Source organism: Uloborus diversus, chromosome 8, assembly GCF_026930045.1.
Source record: "Uloborus diversus isolate 005 chromosome 8, Udiv.v.3.1, whole genome shotgun sequence".
Lineage (NCBI taxonomy): Eukaryota > Metazoa > Arthropoda > Arachnida > Araneae > Uloboridae > Uloborus > Uloborus diversus.
In genome coordinates this window covers 39,892,924-39,912,133 of record NC_072738.1, presented here as the reverse complement: position 1 = coordinate 39,912,133, position 19,210 = coordinate 39,892,924, and the positions used below count along the sequence as shown (strand labels likewise).

At 31.3% G+C, this 19,210-nt stretch overlaps 1 protein-coding gene across 1 annotated transcript in view; it reads left to right on the top strand.

The window, feature by feature from the left end:
- Positions 1-13,736, top strand: part of LOC129227247 (dolichyl-diphosphooligosaccharide--protein glycosyltransferase subunit 2-like) — a 44,479-nt gene extending 30,743 nt beyond the window's left edge. The window contains exons 14-18 of the mRNA XM_054861760.1: positions 171-254; positions 5,821-5,916; positions 8,236-8,311; positions 10,078-10,214; positions 13,557-13,736. Coding sequence (XP_054717735.1) covers positions 171-254; positions 5,821-5,916; positions 8,236-8,311; positions 10,078-10,211 — 390 coding nt within the window. The 3' untranslated portion in view covers positions 10,212-10,214; positions 13,557-13,736. The remainder of the gene's footprint in view (positions 1-170; positions 255-5,820; positions 5,917-8,235; positions 8,312-10,077; positions 10,215-13,556) is intronic.
- Positions 13,737-19,210: the final 5,474 nt, after the last annotated feature.

The window sequence follows — 19,210 nt, the reverse complement described above, 5'->3', positions numbered from 1 at the left end:
AACAGTTTTCCACTTCTCTCTCTTTTTTTATATTTGCAAGCTTGTAAATAGATGCTTTAAAATTATTAACCTAAAGTAATGCACATGATTTTGTGCAAAAATTTGTTTCAAATAAATTGATTACTTTTGACATATTTTGTAATGTAATTGAATATTATATCCGTATTTAGGGAAAAGTAGCTTTGACATTTCCTGCTAATCCTACCCCAGCAAAAACAGCTGAAAATCCATATCAGCCTAAACCAGAAATTAAGGTATGTATATTTCCATGTGTTCCATGAAAGATTATTTGCCCTGTAAGTTAAAGCTATATTTGGAGGAGAAGATACAACTTTGATCGATACGAAACATATAAATAACCTGACTGAAATGAATGAATGGGGGAGGCACATTTGAATTCAATGTATGATGAGGATTATGTTTTAAAAATTATTACAATTCAAACCCATTGGAACTAAAAAGTGGGAAACCAAGAAAGATATTGCCTGATTCAATGTAGTCTAACTTTTCATCAACTAGCAAGAACTGGGGTTCAAAAATCTACAAAATGCATTGTTTAAAACCCATTTTTGTAATTTAACCAAACACAATTTTTACTCCACATTCTTCTCTGGTCAAAAATGTCAATGAAATCTATCAATAAGTATTTATTTTAATATATCTATTTTTAACAAGAAAAATATGTTTAAATTACATTGTTTCTACCCATATAGTAATTCCTTAACTACTATTTGTTTTGAAATATACAGTTGGCTCTCTGTTTAACGACTTTCAATGGACCACGAAAAATCATCCTTAAATATAATGCTCTTAACACTACAGTGGACCATCTGGGACCGTGAATAGCCGTCGTTAAATAAAGCGTCGTTAAACAGAGAGCCAACTGTACTATCAAAATTACTTGCTAATTAAAATTGGTTTGACTTGTTTAAACTGTGACAGACAAAAGAGCTGCAACACTTACAGAAGTTCATATTTGAAAGAGTTTCTCGGGGGAAAAACGAACTATTGTTCTATAACTTTTGCCACATAAAAGGTATGATTCAACTGACATTTTTAAATAAAAATAAAATCACCTATGTATTTAGGAGACCAGCAACAAATTGAAGAAATAAAAACCCTTTTCGATCATCCTTCACTGCAAAAAGCTGAGAATAAGTTGTAAATTTCATTAATTAGAGTAGTAACTATACATAATTTTATAGATTTCCGCTATGGTCTCACTTATCTTTGCAAATATATAAGCATTTCTTTGAAATATATCAATTTTGTTTGCATGTTTTTGGCTCCTAATATGCAGAGTTTTCCCTCAAATTTTTAACCAACTTTAAAAATTTCTTATCTATTCAGAAAACTTTACAATCTACAAGAGAATCAATGTACTAAAATTTGAAACAAAATTTCATGAGCATTTTAAGTATTTAATTTCCCACTGTACCAGGGTGGCGACAAATCAGGGAGATCAGGGAAAAGTCAGGGAACTTTTATTACTCAGGGAAATATCAGGGAATTTCGAAAAAATAACACAAAATCAGGGAAAATTGATTTTATGAGGAAAAAAAAAAATTTTTTTTTGCTTTACAAAATTAAGTATCCTAATTCCCTACGAATTTTCCACCAATTATCTGTCAAAAAAAAAAAAAAAAAAAAAGTAAAATGGGGTGCAATACACTGCCGCATGTTTGTGCATCTTTTTTCCTCAACGTCTAAGTATTGAATCTTACTTATTAACCACAGGATGAACTTCCCAAGATTGCTTCTGTGTCTGTTAGGTTTTTTATTTTAACTAGCTTGAAATTTCCTTTCATGCTTTCAATGTGACGTAAAATAAACAACCATACAGGCAAAAAGGAAGCCTTCATTATATCCTTAGCTCCTTTGCCTTTATTCCATTGTCTCGAAGTGATTAGTGTACTGTAATCACGATTTTAAAAAGTTATTACTTCTTCACGTTTTTCATTTAATTACTGAAATTGAGCTTTCAATCAAAAAAACTTTTTTGCCGTCATATTTTTTGCTGTCGCCGCAGATTATAAAGGTTTTCCTTTCTTTAGATTTAAATGATTCTTTTATTTTATAACCAAGTTGTATTGTTCTTTTATATATTTTGAAATGAACTAATTGCTTTTTTTTTCTGTTTTTTTTTTCTTGCATTTCAAAGTTGTTTGTTACAAAAGCAATCTAATTTTTTTTGTTATATACTTTAATCATTTGAAATAGAGTTAACTTGTGTACTTAAGTAAATATCTTTATTTTTTTTATTGTTAAAATGCTGTATTCATTCATTAAAACCTATGTTCTTGATTAGAGAAAAGCTCCCTATGAATGGATGTCAAAAGGTTTCATCTGTTTTGCATAAATATGTCAGTTATATAAGAGTAACTGCATTACTTCTATTCTTTCACTATTACTTTTTATTTATTCTTGCAACAATTATTATATTGTTTAAAAATTTAGTTCAAAATAATTTCAATTACTTTTTAGCTCTACCATAAATACACATATGTTTTTAAGAGTGATTTTAATAGTTTCTTAAAATTCTTATGCTAAGTGGTTTCTGGAAGTAAAGTATTTTTTAAAAATTTTCTATAATCTTTCCATGTAGAAAAATTTAATATAGGGTAACACCCCCAGTAATTGGCACGGCACCAGTGATTGGCACTTCCAACAAAAATGTCCTAAAAAAAGACTTGTATCCAATTTTTTTTAAATAGAAGGCTAAATACCAACTGAATGTACATTGATTTTAAAGATTATAACTTCAATTCATGTTACTAAATGGCAGCAGTACATAGGAAAGAGAAACAATTGTGGCTTGTGCCAAATCAGCCATTTTTGTTGCAAAAGCTTCTTCTCTGGCTTAAGGGAAGCATGCACATAAATCCATTAAAATCTGACTTAAAATATATTTTAAATTTTCGTTGTCAAAAGTTTTGTTTAGTTGAAAGGTGTTACTTTAATTGTGTAGAAGTATATTTTCGTCCCTATTTGGAATTTTAAAATAATGATGGGTACCATTTACTGGTGCTTCAATTTTGCTAGTCCCCAGTAATTGGCATGTGTGCCAAGTACTGGGTAAATAGCGTCATTTCCGCGATAAAGCTGAGTGAGGTGTCATTATCTTCAGTTTTTTGTGTAGATTACGAATATGATAAAGCGGAAATTGAAATCAGTAGCTTTAGTACAGTAATTGTCAAAAAAAAGCATCAAAATCACCAATTTTTGAAGTTGCGGCTTTTTGTCAATTGGAGTGACTTTCACCAGAAAAAAATCCAAATGAAAGTTAGTCAGTAATTAATTTTATGCTGGGGGCTCCGTCCTCTGCTCGATTCGCTTGCTAACCCCCGTTCGCCACCTATGGTATCTCAATGCCGCCTGCAGCGGGTGGTTTTTCAAGAGAAAGAAAACCAACTTGTTGCATTTGATAAATAAAAAAGAGGAAAACTTATGCAAAAAAGTATGCTATATGAGATTTTAAATATACTTATGGCAAACCTAACTTGGTAGCATTCGTAAAATCAAAACTGTAAACCGAAGGATGAAACAGCATTAATTTCAATCTTTTCCATGGAACATTCCAAATTTATGTTTTTAATTCTCTAAAATTCTTTTCCAACATGAAGAAGAGTGATTTAGCATTAATTTATATAAAACTAGTGGTACCTGCACGGCTTTGTCCGTAATAGAAAAATTAAAAGGTCTTTTGGTTCGCCTGTGTGGCGAATTTTCTCTCCAATCGGCTTGTACCCATGTTACGGTTCCACGTTATGATAATTTCGTATCTCGCCAATTGGCTTGTGCCCATGTTACGGTTCCACGTTATGATAATTTCGTAATTTACTCGTCCATCTTATGATAATTTTGTTCTTAAAATTGGAATAGGAAAAGAACTACATCGAATTTTCGAAAAATCGCTTTGAGGTGCACACCCCATGCTACAAACCAATTCTGTGCTAAATTTCATGAAAATCCGAACAGCGGACAGACAGAGATACTTTCAGCTTTGTTATTAGTAAAGATAAAGATAAAGAAAACAAATTCTTCCCTATATTATCAAATTTATATGAAAAATGAGCTTAAAATTGGAATAGAAAAAGAACAAAATCGAATTTTCGAAAAATCGCTTCAAGGTGCACATCCCCATGCTATAAACTAATTCTGTGCCAAATTTCATGAAAATCGGCCAAATGGTCTAGGCACTATGCACGTCACACAGATACAGACAGACAGACAGAAATCCAGACAGAGAGCAATCTGGACAGAGAGAGATCCAGACAGAGAAACTTCCATGTTTATTATTAGTAAAGATAAAGAAGAAGAAAGATAAACACATTCTTCCCCGTATTATCAAATTTATATGAAAAATGGGCTTAAAATTGGAATAGAAAAAGAACTTCATCGAATTTTCGAAAAATCGCTTCGAGATGCACACCCTCCATGCTACAAGCTAACTTTGTGCCAAATTTCATGAAAATCGGCCGAACAGTCTAGGCGCTATGCGCGTCTCAGAGATCCTGACAGACAGCGATCCGGACAGAGAGAGATCCTGACAGACAGAGATCCCGACAGAGAGACTTTCTGCTTTATTATTAGTAAAGATTACCTACTTTATGTTAGCATTACTCATGTTTCTTATGATGATAAAATTTGTATGTAATTTAAAAGTAAAAAATAAAGTGCTTTTCCAGTTCTATTAACATGTGCCAATTATTGGATCACAAGGTGTCATACACTGGGGTATCAAGTGCCAATTACTGGTGATTTTGGTAACTTTTTATATGGATATTTTTATTAAAGTATCGATTCAAATATTTTTGATTTTAGTAAACCAAATAGATGCACAGATGTGCACTCTTTGATACAAAAATATTTTGCAAGAGAGTATTTTTTTTTTAAGTACTGAAAACAGAGGTAAGTTTAAGGACAAACTCTTAAAGTGCCAATTACTGGGGTCTTTACCCTACTGTTTTATGGGTTTTTTTCCCAAAAAAATTGACTTGATATGTTTTTTTTTTTTTTACGATTTTGTTAAAAAAGTAGCATCTTTTTAAAATACATCTTTAGTTCATCAACTTTACACAACTTTAAAAAAAGTTTAAAATACTGCATTTTATACAAACATACAATGGATTTCAAGTAGAGCAAAGAAAGAAAACCATTATCATTGGTAACGTAAATCAGGGAAATTTGGTGAACTAAATCAGGGAAAAGTAAGGGAACTTTTTTTCACAGTTCCTGTCGCCACCCTGTATACATGTGCAAAAGGTAACAATTTAGCCCTTTTAAAATGTCATAGCCAAATAGATTTGCTAACTTTTAAAAAGAATTCCAGCTGAATATCATAAAACCTTAAAATGATATTGATGCCAAATGAGCTGCATTTTAATTATTCTCCAATAAGCTAGGAATTGTAAGGTATCTTTTGCAAATAACTTCATACTGAGTTACTCAATTCATAACTTTATCAAAAATCATACTGAGCAATTGCAGGCAAGTTTTGTAAAATTCCATATGATTCCAAATATTTATTTTTTTTACTTCAAAAATTTGCTTTTTGCCTTAAGCAGGATTTCTTCTAAATCATCTTTGTCTTAAGCAACTGATTTAGCACTTATTTTTAGCTTTATCTGATAGGTAATTACATTAATTTTGTGTTAAGTCAAGTTGAGGCTAATGAGGTTTGACTGTATTGGCCTGTTTTAAAATTAGTTCTTTTGTGTAAAATTTGTTTATGAATTGAAAATGTGTCATGTTAAAAATATTCTAAAGCTTTCAGATGTATTTTTAGCTTAATTTTTGAAACTTTATATTGTTTTACAGCATTTGTTTCGTGAAAAAGAAAAACGTCCTTCCTCTCTTGTTTCCAATACCTTTTCTGGCCTATGTTTGGTTCCATTACTGCTTTTGCTAATCATGGTAAGTTCTGATGTCGATTTTAATTTATAGTGTAATTGTGTTACAACAAATACTGATGCAACTAAATATCGGTTTCAACAAAAGAAATTTTCTTATTCTTCAAAATTCAAATTTGTTCTAATGCTGGGCTGTCCTACTGGAAGACATACAGTAGAACTTTGTTTATCGGAATCAATTTTACAGCTTAAAAAAAAGGTTCAAATACATAATTTTAAATTATAACTAAGAACGTGCTGACTCTAAGTATGCCGAACACTCGCTTACATTAAATATACAGCCCCAGCATTGTTTGTACAACCAGTTCTGGTAATTAAACAAACACTACTTTACCTGTACTTGATATTGATATTGACTGCTTTATTCAAACGACACAGGTGTTTGAAGCAGAGAAGACAGTAGACCAGCGGCTCCCAATCCATGTAACAGCTTGTTATGGGGCCATTAACGCTGGTCAAGGATCTGAACCAAGATAAATCTTTGGGTATTCATTTCCGTTTTTTGCAAAAATTCACTTATTAGATATCCCGGCATTCGGAAACTCTCCCTGGCTCATCACCAATAAGGAACTTTAAATTAAAATTTTAATATTTCTTAGGAATTTTCCCTTATAATTGAAGATGAAATCTAAGGAATCAGAAACTTCTTAACTGAAAATTGCCAAAGAAACTAGTGCTTCAAGCTCCAAGTTGAAAATGCTCCTCCTTGCTCCCCCCCCCCCCAGAAAGTAAATTTTGGCTGTGCAAGTAATGTATAGTAGTTAGTGGGCCTCAATCGTGTTTTCTGCAAAACTGGTGCGTTGCACAATCAGAATGGTTAGGAACTGCTGCAGTAGACCAATTCGTTGTTAAAAAGAATGTAAAAAATGTTTTGATATTTTTTAAATGTCTTTTGAACAATAATATATAATTTTACTTAGTGATGTAAAATACCCGGGTATTTATTTTTATGGGTAAATACCCAGGGTACATACCTGGGTAAATACCCAAAATGGGTATTTACCTGGGTATTTATTTCAAAAATGTATATTCAACTAAAATACTTTTCTGTATGTATTCCACTATGTATCTATAACCAACCATATACAAAACAAATTTTTGCCCAAAAATTGTATTTTGATCACATATTTAAAGAATTATTGTGTGAAAAAACTTAGCAATCTGATATGATATTTACATTAAATGTGTTGGACATGCCTACTCAATGTTGATAGCCAAATTTCAGATATAAAAAGTAATTCTACAAAAGTAAAAAGCTTAACGTGTTACAAAAAAAAAGCAAACACCCCATTTAAGTTTTAGAATAGTTCATTCTAAATTCTGACAGTTAAGATTTCATTAAGCCTTTAATTAAAAAACTATGATACATAATTTTTTTTTTAATCTTTCATTTTACAATTTATGTTTTAAAAAGAAAATCACCTTTTGATACCACCCAAAATTTTTTTGCAAAATGTGCAATTACTAGAGGATTTGCCCTGCCTTCGGATGAATACCCCAAAAAATATTTACCTTCCCACCCTATATCACTAATTCCGTGCATTAAAAATAGTTTGAATACATCTTTATCATGAAGTACCGGGGAGAAAATGCAAATTTTCAAGGCAACAGAAAACAATATTTTGATTTTTTTTTTTTTTTTTGCTTACTAATGTGAAAATTGTTTCTATTTTTGCCACGTTATCACTTAAACAGCAATAAAATAAATGAATAGCATCAGTCTTAATAATTTCTCTGTTTATTCTTCCAAACATCCCTCATGCTTCCTTTTTTTTTCCATTTTGCATATGACTAATCTAGTATGTGATTTTGAAATTCTGAAGTTCATCATTGAATTGCTTATACTTCTCCAATTATGACTTTGAAAAGAAAGATTCTTTGGTCCACGATATGTTTCTTTCATAATTTCATCAAGTCTTTCTATAAAAAAAATATTATAAACTGTGTTATACATATGTATGTGTCAGTTTTATTTTTAAAAAAAATCCCATTCACTTTTTGCATTTTTTTGTAAAATACCCAGTTTTTGGGTATTGACCCAGGCCTTGGGTAAATACCCAAAAAATATTCACCTACCCGCTGGGTATTTACCCGATCCACATCACTAATTTTGCTACAAAATGACTTTTTGTCATAAATACCTGAAATATCCGGAGTTTCGATCGTTCGGATTGCCTCGGTCCCAGTTAGTCTGGATAAACAAGGTTGTACTGTATCCTTATTTTCTGCAAATGTTGTTTTAACTTCTGTATATTCTTCTTTTAAAGCTTTTTTTACGTTTAAAGTGTAATTTTTGAACTCTGTTTTTATTATTTCATTACAGTGGATCAGATTAGGTGCCAATCTTTCAAACTTCCCATGTTCTCTGTATGCAGCAGGTTTTCATCTTGGGCTCTTAGGTAAGGAATTTCAAAAGTATAAATCAACATAGATTTATGTATTTTTTCAATTTCCTTCATAATATTTCAATAAGAGTTTGTTGAAGACCACCGTTTCATCAATAAAAAAGTAGAGCTACTAAATACCTGTATGTATGGGTATGTGGTGCAATGGCATCAGCCTATGTTTTGGTATCTGTACTGAGTTCCCTAAAGAACTTTTTTGGCAACTATTTGGTTCATTCTAGTTACGGTTTCACACATTTGTCAGACTAGGTTATAAAATCTTGTTTTTTTTTTTAAATGAAAAAGAGCTATTTGATTTTTTTTTTTTTTATCGATGCTTTTTGTTAGCTTCATGTTTAATATTTTATTCAAGTACATTATAGAATTTTACTTGTTGCATAGTTCTTACTAAGTATTGCTGTAAACTTATATTTTTTGTTCATTGTTTTGTGTTGGTGCAGTCTTTATTCTTGAGAGGCATAAATTATGAAATTATTTTGTGTTCTTTCTAACTATTCAATAATATTAAAATAGTTTTATGTCATTAAATCAGGGTTGGCAAAAACCCGGGTTTTTTTAAAAAAAGCCCATGGACCCAGGGTTTTTTGGGTTTTTTTAAATAAAACCCAAAAAAACCCAACTAAAGATGGGTTTTTTGAAAGAAATGTGGGGTTTTTTTTGACTTTTTTTAAAGAAAATGTGGGGGACTTGTAGCATATTGTAGCGTAAGTATATGGACGAAGTGCAAAAGTTTTCTTGGGGTAAAAAAAGCTGGAAAACTAGTTAAAATTCAGCGTTTTCTGAAGAAAAGTATAAAAGACGACGAAACCCAAGAATGGTGAAGTTTCAGATTTTTTAGTTTCCATGATTACCAACAGTTACGGCAGAGTTACTTCTTGAGTGATAAACTCTATTGTTCATTTTTAATTACTACATTTTTTATTTACTTATTTATTTATTTAGTTATTTTTTGCATTTTACTTTACTGTATTTCATTTTGTTATGCAAAACTACTGTAGGAGCTCAAGTAGTTTAAATCCCTATTTACTGAATTCCAGCTTAATCAAGACATTTCTTTGAATTTTATGTTGCCTGTTTTTCTATTTCTGTATACAGAGTAAGAAATATTAAAACTTTTTCGTAAGATAATGAAAATACTGTACATCCTATTCCGTTTTCCGTCCGACTGTTTGTAAAGCCTGTTAATTTCTAAAAAATATACCTAGTTTATTCGAGATTTGTGACATGTTGGGTTTCCGAAAATAATCCACATGAAAGTCTTTTTGCTAGAGTAGTTTCCTCTGTACAATCTACAACTATTGAGAAAATAAGAAGTGACAGGACTTAGTCAAGATAATTTGAGTTATTTATTGACCAGTTAAAGAAAAAAGTTAAATATATATTTATTAATCTTTGAAGTATTTTTTTAATGCCGTTAAGAGTTAAATGCTATTAAAGTTCAAAATTCATTTTTTATGTCCATTGTCTGTGGTGCAGAACAAATAAAAAAGAAGTTTAAATTGTAAAAGTATTTAAATTAATTAATTTTTTTAAAAAACTTCTCAGAAACTTTAAAAAAACCCAAAAGTGGGCTAAATAATGGGTTTTTTTAAATGGGTTTTTTCAAAAAAACCCGTTGGGTCCAACCCAATTGGGTCCAATCCGGCCAACCCTGCATTAAATTAATAATATTCCACTTCTAGATAGTTCTCAAGATTGTTAGTTGTAAAATCATGATGTCAAAGAAAAAAGTACTAATACTTATATGTTTATATTTTCAGCCATATTTTCCCTCTTCATTTGTTTCTGGATGCATCTGAATATGTTTTCAACATTAAAATACCTCTTAGGATTAGGTGTTTTCACCTTTTTATGTGGACACAAGTTATTAAGCAAATTAGCAAGTGGAAAATAATATGTAAGCAAGAGATCTTTACACTGTTTGTTTATTTATTTATTTTTGATGAGATACTATATGTACATATGTAAACTATGTAGAGAGAACATAAAGTAACTAGCTAGTATAAATATTGTTACGGGTTCGATGCAACTTCAAACTTTCTTTCTGAATGACGACACAGTTCTTGAGAAAACACAGGTGATTTATTTACAACTATGTACCAGAAATATCATTAACGACTGCTAAATTAACCGTAACAATTAGGCAAGTATCAATTAGCACCATAAACTCAACGATCGCACACGTATTTACATCCAAATACACAAAAACACAGCGCAAGGCTAAAACGCACTTTCCAAAGCAAGAACTAAAATGAGACTAACTCATCCTGCCTTCAGCTGTGGCTATTTATAAATCCTCTCTCTACAGAAGTTGCCACAAAATTCGAAATTCTTCTTGATGTTTTCTTTTAACTCCATTCACAAATCGTAGCGTGCAGAAATGGAAGGTCCATATTCTTCATTCGAATGTAAGAGGCTTGTATATTCATTACGAGAAACTATTTACAGGTTACGTTACTAAGACAATTTTAGATGAAAGATAATGGAATAAATGCCAAATTTAGCTAGATTACAACAAATTAATCATAAAAATAATTGCTATTTACAAAATTTGTTACAATGTTAACGCTTAACAAAAATTACATTCTTTTAAAGTAACTCTTAATAAAAATCACAATGGCAAACACACTTATTATCATTTTGAGTAAAAAAGTTATTTATTTGTGACCTTCAATTCGTTCATTGCACATTATTTCAAAGCAGTGTTTCAAAATGGCATCATATTGAAGAATGTCCACTTTTACCAGTTCAAAACTAAAGTGTCAGATTGAAAATGAATGAATGGTAATGTTTCTTTGTTCCTAAATTAAAGTGTTTATACAGCATTCAAAAAGTAAAATTATTGTTTTAAAAAGCAGCTTATAGCTGCATAATTAAAGGATGAAAATTAGGGAGACTGATGCATAAAATTAGGAAGATTTTGCATGATTTAATTTCATAGCAAAAGTTCAAGTCTTAAAGGGATTTTTTAAATTTTTGAAAAGAGTTCTTAAATTAAGCCATAAAGGGGACCCGAAATCTACAACTTTTGGTGAAAAAAAAAGCATTTGAACAAGGCATGTTTGTTTTCTCTCATACACGATAATGAATATTCCGCGCAACAAGTAAAAATTCAGGAAATTCGGAAAAAAGCAGATGTTTTACAATTTTTTTCGGAAATAAAAGTTTTAAAAAGGGAAAAGAAAACGAAATGCTTCAAAAATGATCGTACAAATACAACTTTCACTCTCATGCACTAAAAGGTTTTGTTTCTGCGATCACAACCATTTCACTAGATAATTTTCTTTTTTCCAAAGTTCTAAGTAATCCCTTTTTTAGGGAATTTCATTGTTTTGATTAAAATTTCGGAGATAATTGCTTTATTAGGAAGTTTAGGAGAAGACATCAAAAATTATAAAGACTTAAGTCCTACATAAAGGGGCTACTACTAATTATAGCGAGGCGGTTTGAAAGTCGATTCGATACAAACTGAAAATTTTAATTTTCTAGTCTACTGTTCACCATTTCAATTGCTCAGATTGCTGTGACAAATCCACTGAAGCTACATCTTACCACTTTTTTCACAGACAAATGTTTTTTGCCACATGCAAATGCCGCATGTACTTCAATAAAAATTTTGAGATGTATTAAGTAAGTAAACAAGACTAGTAAAAATAAAGTTTCAAAAAATTATGAGGATCTTTCTCTTTTTCTGCAAAAATGCAGGATAAAATGCTGAAAATGTTGAATTTTTAGGACACACTTCAAAGTATTAGGAAAGTTAGGACAACTCCTACCCCAGATAGCAGTGCTGAACCTACACCTAGAAAGACAGAATGGACCAGTGTCCCCTGATGTAAGAGGGCTGTTTAATAAGTAATAAGATGAAGTTTATAGAAATACAGAACAACTTTAATCGTCATAATTTACATGGTTTTTTTAAGAAAAACTTCTGCAGGACTAAATGTATTTATTCCAACGTTCTGTGACGTCTTAAAAGCTTGTGAACGTTAAGTTTGTGAGAACTATTTCAAAGCCGCCTCTAAAGGCTTTAGACTTGCTTTGTTGCTTTCAAAATGTTTGCCTCGTGATGGTATCTTAAGTTGAAGAAACAGCCAGAACTGACTGATGTAAAATAATTCTGAGATTCATCTTGATAATAATAGCAGCAGTGTTAATCATTGTCTTTTTCATGGACGTTGAAGGTTGTCCCTCTCGTTCAATATCTTCCATATTCTGCTTGCCTTCCTTAAAAGCTTTATGCCAGCAAAAATTACTGCCTCTAAACCTTGCCTTCATTGTTAAAAAAATTCATGTATCATATCACAAAGATCTCCAATGCTGATTTTTTCAGACAAAAACAAGTCTGTTACAACCAAACATCCAACCATGCATCCAACCAATAACCAACCAAACATCCAACCAATAACCAAACATCCAACCCATAACATCCAACGTTGTTGGAGCAAAGTTACGCGAATAAAGCGTAACTTTGCTCCAACAACGTTTCCATTTTGACAACTGGCTGCGTCTTGTAGAGGAACGCCAACAGTCTTCAATTCAAACACGTTATGCTTAAGAACATGAGTCTGTATGCACCAACTATTGTCAGCTTTTGTTAATAGAGACAACAGCCATTTTTCATGCCACAAAAATTGACATTCTGATAAGTGGTTTCGTGGCAGTAAAATTAGCCTTATTTCTTGTAGGCGCCTGCCAACAGTCTTCAGTTCAATAACGTGATACTCAGGAACATGAGTCTGTATGCGCCAACTATCCATAGATTTTGTTAATACAGACAACAGACATTTCTCACGCCTTTATCAATGCAAAAAGTAATGAGCTTATGGATGAAAAGTCATTCGACAAAAGCCAAGAGCAGATAAGCAAACAGCTTAAAAGATAAAAATAGAGGATTAACCAAACACCAGTGAGAAAATTCTAAATAAATAAAGGACCAATAGGAATGCAAACAAAGGGCAGGAGCTCTCTCACAAGCACATGAACTTTTCATCATCAAATAGCCCCTTTCAATAGAAAAGTTTATATTTAGAAACATGAAATTGTTTGAATGAACGACCCAGTTTGGACGTTTTAATGGACATAAAAATAACATATGTATGGAACAGCAAATAGGTTTCAATCCAATAGTCGCAGTAATGGGAAATGGGAGGTTGTTCTAAAGAGCGTTGACTGTATTTGCTATTTATAATGTAATTAGTATTGTTTAAGTACTCACTATTTGTTTCTCTGCTTTTAGCATTCCATCATAAGTGCATTTAAAATTTCCTTGCCTGCTTCATGAAGTGAACTAGATCATGATGGACTCTTATCATTAAACCATTAAATTACTTATGATTGTTTGAAACATGTCAAACAAAGTCCTTGAAGAAACAATTGTATGTTGTTACGAGATCAAAATAAATTTTTTATACTTTAATGCTAATTTTATTTTTCAAAAAAAAAAAAGTTTATTACTTGGTGCACAAAATTGAAGCAATCAATCTTTTTTAAACATTATTATAGTTGTATTTTTATAAGTACATATATTTTGAAATCAAAATTAAGTACAGAAGAACTGTAATTATCTGAATCAATTGGGACCCCCATTTGTATAATAATAAAAAAATTGGATAATTGTATTTTCTCTGAATTAAGGGTCTATTTTTTTGAAAACTGTATGTATGTTAAAAATGGGAGAAAAACATTTTAAAAGAAAAACAGCTTTAGTGGCTATTTCAGTATTTTATCTAAATGTAGAGATGCAACATGACACTTTTGCCCATAACTATTTACTATACAGTTTGATTAACACAAAAATTTATTTTTAATTAATCCTACCAACACACAAGTTTAAAATAAAACAATGTGTCAATCTAAGTACAAATTAAATAATTATAGTAAAAAAAGTGTTGTTGACTCTACATTCAGACAAAATACTGTGAAATGGCCCTTTAATTAATTGAATGAAAGGCAACTGTTACATATTAAGCATAAATATAAGTGCTGCACATTAAAAACCAATGATAGCTACGCCAACTCTAGCTTCGCTGAGGGAAGGACAACAGCGCTCGGAGGCAGAATTCTCTTTCTAAATATGATTCAGATGATTAGCAATTTGGGTAATTGGAGCTCTGCTGTAGTAAAATTCAAAGTAGTAGCGTTTTCAAACATAAACAATGCTTAAAAAGAAAAATACATTTGTGTCTTTGAACACAAAAGTACAAAATTTTGAGACTTTTATAGTTAACACTTAGTTTGATGTAAAAAAATTTTTATTGTTGTCTAGCTATTTTTTCATAAAAATTGCCAGCATCACAAACACGTAAATCTTAAAATAAATTCATTCAAGTTATGCATCTCATTGAATTTATAAAATTGTGTTCAGTAATTTTTTAAATAGAATAATATTGATAACTTTGCAAAGAGTAAATTCTATTACTTACATGTTTTTTGAAATCTCAAGTTACTTAAAAGAAAAACAATAAATGTCTTCATACCTGTGGTGATGTTGGTTTCATTGCTATTGGTGAAATATATTATATATGGAGGTTCATTTGTTATATTATCAGGTTCGTTAGAATGGAAAAGAAACAGGGCCGTTACTATAATTATTTAGCTTTTATTTTAGTGAATTAATTAATATCTATATGTTGTTGCAAATACGACTTAGCCCACAACAAGACACTAAATATTTAAATATCAACGAAAAGCACATTTTCTATTGATACATTAATAAAAATGCCTTACCTCATTCTTCTCAAGGCAACAAGGCATACGGGCTGTATTCGAATCGTCTGCACTGCACTGTGCTTTATACACCCACTAAAACAATTCTCCTTCGTCCCTTCTTCTTCCCAAACATTTCCCCCGGAACCCAGGCAAGTTCCTCGCCAATTCGCCTCCTCCGCAGTAAAACGAAACCCCACCAAAAGCGCCAACACACACATATTTTTACTGCTCGCGAGGCCAAAAATAACAAACATGTAATGTCAGCATTACATTCTCCCTTTTTCCACACTTTTTTTTTTTTTTTTGAAAAAAAATTACCAAAGCTATCACTGTGGATATTAAGGAAAAATAGCGAGGAAATGCCTTTCAGAGAAGAGAGAATGAATTCAGCTACATGATCATCTAACCATTGTGCAAATCGACAATCAAAAACATTTTTAAAAGGATAGAAACATGAACATCCCATGGGCTAAGTACCAATTATTACAGTTGAAGAAAGAAATAAAAATCATTTGTTTACAATCAGTACTTGAAACATGTCGTATAATACTTAGTTCTTGATTATCAAATAATAATACACAGTTATAATACAAGTTTTCCCTATCTTGAACTTACATTTTCCTGGAATAAATACATTCAAAAACAACATATTTGCACAAAATTAAAAAAAAAAAAACAATAACCTTGGTATAAAAACGTAATATACATATAACTTTACATACATGCACTTCACCTATTGTATTTTGAACTCTTTCACTCATTCAAAAATTGGCAAATCAAACTCAGCAATATGATCAAATACTAATTGTGTCTCTGAAGTTTTTATCCATTTCATAACATAATAATGCGATTGAAATACATTTTGTTCCAAACATACCTCAACATATTCAATATTCATAACCAATCTCATCACATTTTATCTAGCTGTGTGTTTTTTTTTTTTTCATTACAACTGAAAGATCCACCGTAAATCCACATAAAAACACGATACTACATAAACAAAAATTTTCATATGTTCACCTTTACCACAATTAATTTAATACCTTGTTGTACCTTCGGATTTTTTTTTTATACCCTAATTGATATATATAATTATAAATACATAGAATTATACTAGTATACGGAATATATTACATAAAATAGTTAACATACACCTGGAGACAAAATATACATGTACACATAGTATTTAATACCAGTGAGCTCACATATTTGGTATAAAAGGCAACAAAATTCGTGAGGAAAGTAAGAGAGAAAAATGCTACAAAGGTAGTAAATATGCATGCATTGGAGGAGAATAAAAGAAACAATTGATTAGCGTGACAAATTCAACGTAAAATCTGAAATAATATCTATATGATGACACATTTCAAACACAAAAAAATATTGATTCTAATTCAATAGGACATTAACATTGCAAAATGAAACCAAATTCCTAATACCTTATTAGTTCATACGCATGTTACAATACCGATTGGCACATGTACCATATTCTTAAAAATACAATAGTATTGTGAACCATTTACATGAAAACCCTGAATTTTATAAATATATAAACACATGTAAGAAAATATAACAATTCCCAATGAGAAAAATTTTGCAAAGAATTGATAAATAACAGAAGAACAAAAACTAGATGTTCATGACAGTCCGAAAATGTCACAAATGTCCTGTTGATGATTAATTTATCAAAGTAGTAAATTCCTATATTACCTATCCCAAGGAAGATAGAGATAATGACTCAAAACCTCACTAGACTGCCCGCAGTCCGGCTAGGCAAACGTTATTCGTATGGCCACTCAGAATACGTTTTAATCTTTTTCTCCATGCGTCTAATTCCTTCTCCTTAGGTTGTACCCTGAAATTAGAACTTCAGAGGAATTATTACCACTGCTATTGTCATTGGGTTGCTGGGGGTTGGGATGAAGATCAGATTGACGTGGGGGTACCAATAGTAAACAGTCTATATGTATCAGGAACACTTTTGCTGCCGGGTTTTCGGCATATTGAATCTGATAGGTAACTGGTGACTTCTGTGCAATAATTTGGTAAGGACCAGGCTTGATGGTCTGTTTCGATTTTATGTAAACAATGTCTCCCTTTTTCAACACTCGTAATTTCGCTTTACGGTGTTGTCTTTCATTTTGCATTTGCTTCTTCTGAAAACAGTTGTCATATACTTGTGCATACACTTCTTGAGTTTGCTTAAAAATTTTATGCAAATTAAAGTCTATATCTATAGGTAGTAGATAGTCACTGTTAAATGTATCAAAAGGTGAAGATAAAGCATGTCCGAAATGAACAACATTTGGGGAAAAACCAGTTGTACTGTGGATGGAGGAATTGTATATAACTTTATGAAGGTGCATTGCATGATCAAAGGAAAAACCTTCCTTTTCCAGAGCAGTTATTGAACCTTTTAAACTTTGGTTGACTCTCTCACAAATTCCATTACTCGAAGGATGGTCCGGTAGAAATATGGGATAAGTATACGCCAAATATTTGCGTAAACTTGTCGAAAACTTCACTAGAAAATTGTGGTCCAAGATCTGCCAAAATCGATTCTGGTCTTCCATGCGTGCAAATGTACTGAAAAAGCTTGTTAACCACATTTATTGCTGTGGTTGACTGTAATTTATACAATTCAAGATGTCTTGAAAAGATATCTATAATTGTTAAAATATGGCAATTGTTTGAAAAAGGTCCAACCAGATCCATTGCGCAAAGAACAGAATTTCTCTTTGGCAGGTCTGCTGATTGTAAAGGTGCTTGAGGTATTACTCGGTTTTTACTCAAAATGCAGATTTCGCATGAAGCCACAAAATTCACGCACTGGCTGTAGCAATTTTTAAAATAATATTTTTCTGTTAATTTCTGGTAAGTTTTTCTTACTCCAAGGTGAGAAATGTGGGCTATTCTTAGCACTTTAAATTTTAAAGACTGTGGAACTACAATTTTTAGCGATATATTTTCTTGATCTTCTGGATTCTTTATATACATAAGTAATTTTGAAACAGGGTCAATAATTTTTGATAGGGTCAATAAATTTTGTGATTTTCTTTCTCAACCCTATTAATAATATTATTGTATATTATTGACAGTTCTGCGTCTTTTAGTTGTTCTTTTAAAATAGTCTCTTTTGTCACTTCTAACAATGGATCATTCTGATTTTCTGATCCGATGATGTTTAGAACATGCTGAAAATCATTCAGTAAATTCTTCTTTTTGTCCGAAATGATTTTGGTATATCTCTTTGCTCTTTTCTTGGGTGTTTTCATCAGAAGCGTGAATTGCGTTTATATTTTCATCTTGGTACTCACATGAAAAATCAGGTAGTAAGTCGTTTGAATCATTCAAAATGTGAACAGCTGAGTTATCCTTTATAATTTGAGGATCTTTTGTAATATCTGTAATGTTGTTCGCTTTTATTGGCAATCTGGACAAAAAGTCCAAAAACAAATTTTTCACTCCAGGTAGATGTTTAAACGTATAATGATATTCACTCAACTTCATTAACCATCTAGTGGTTATATCTGCTGGGTTTGAGTTTTCCCGTATTTATCTAATGCCTTGGCATCTGAAAGGATGATGAACTTAGTATTATAGAGATAATATTTAAAAGCTTCTACACCTTTCACTAATGCCATGAGTTCCAGCTGTAGTGCCGGGTATCTCTTTTCGGATTTGGAGAGATTCTTTGAGAAGAACGCAATCGGTAGTAAGTAATTATCATGACTTTGCATCAAAGCTGCCGAAATAGCTACTTTTGATGCGTCGGTGTTTAGGACAAAAGTCTTTGACCAATCCGGTTGCTGGATAAAAGGTTGTTTGAAAAAGAATTCTTGTAACTTTCTAAATATATTTTCGTGCTCTGGAAGCCATTCAAAATTTGCTTTCTTAGTTGTTAAATCAATCAATGGTTGTATTAAAGTTGCAAAATATGGGATCATATGTCTGTAATATCCACAGACGCCTATAAATGTCTTTAACTGTCTCTTTGTGTTAGGAGATGGGAACGATTTAATTTTCATGATATTTGATTGGACAGGAAAGATTTTGTTTTGATTAATTCGAAAACCTAAATAATTGATTTCCTCTTTGAAAAATTCACACTTGCTAGGCGAAAGGGTGATATTAAATTTAATTAAAGTATCCAACAATGTTGTGATCTTTTGCGTAAATTCT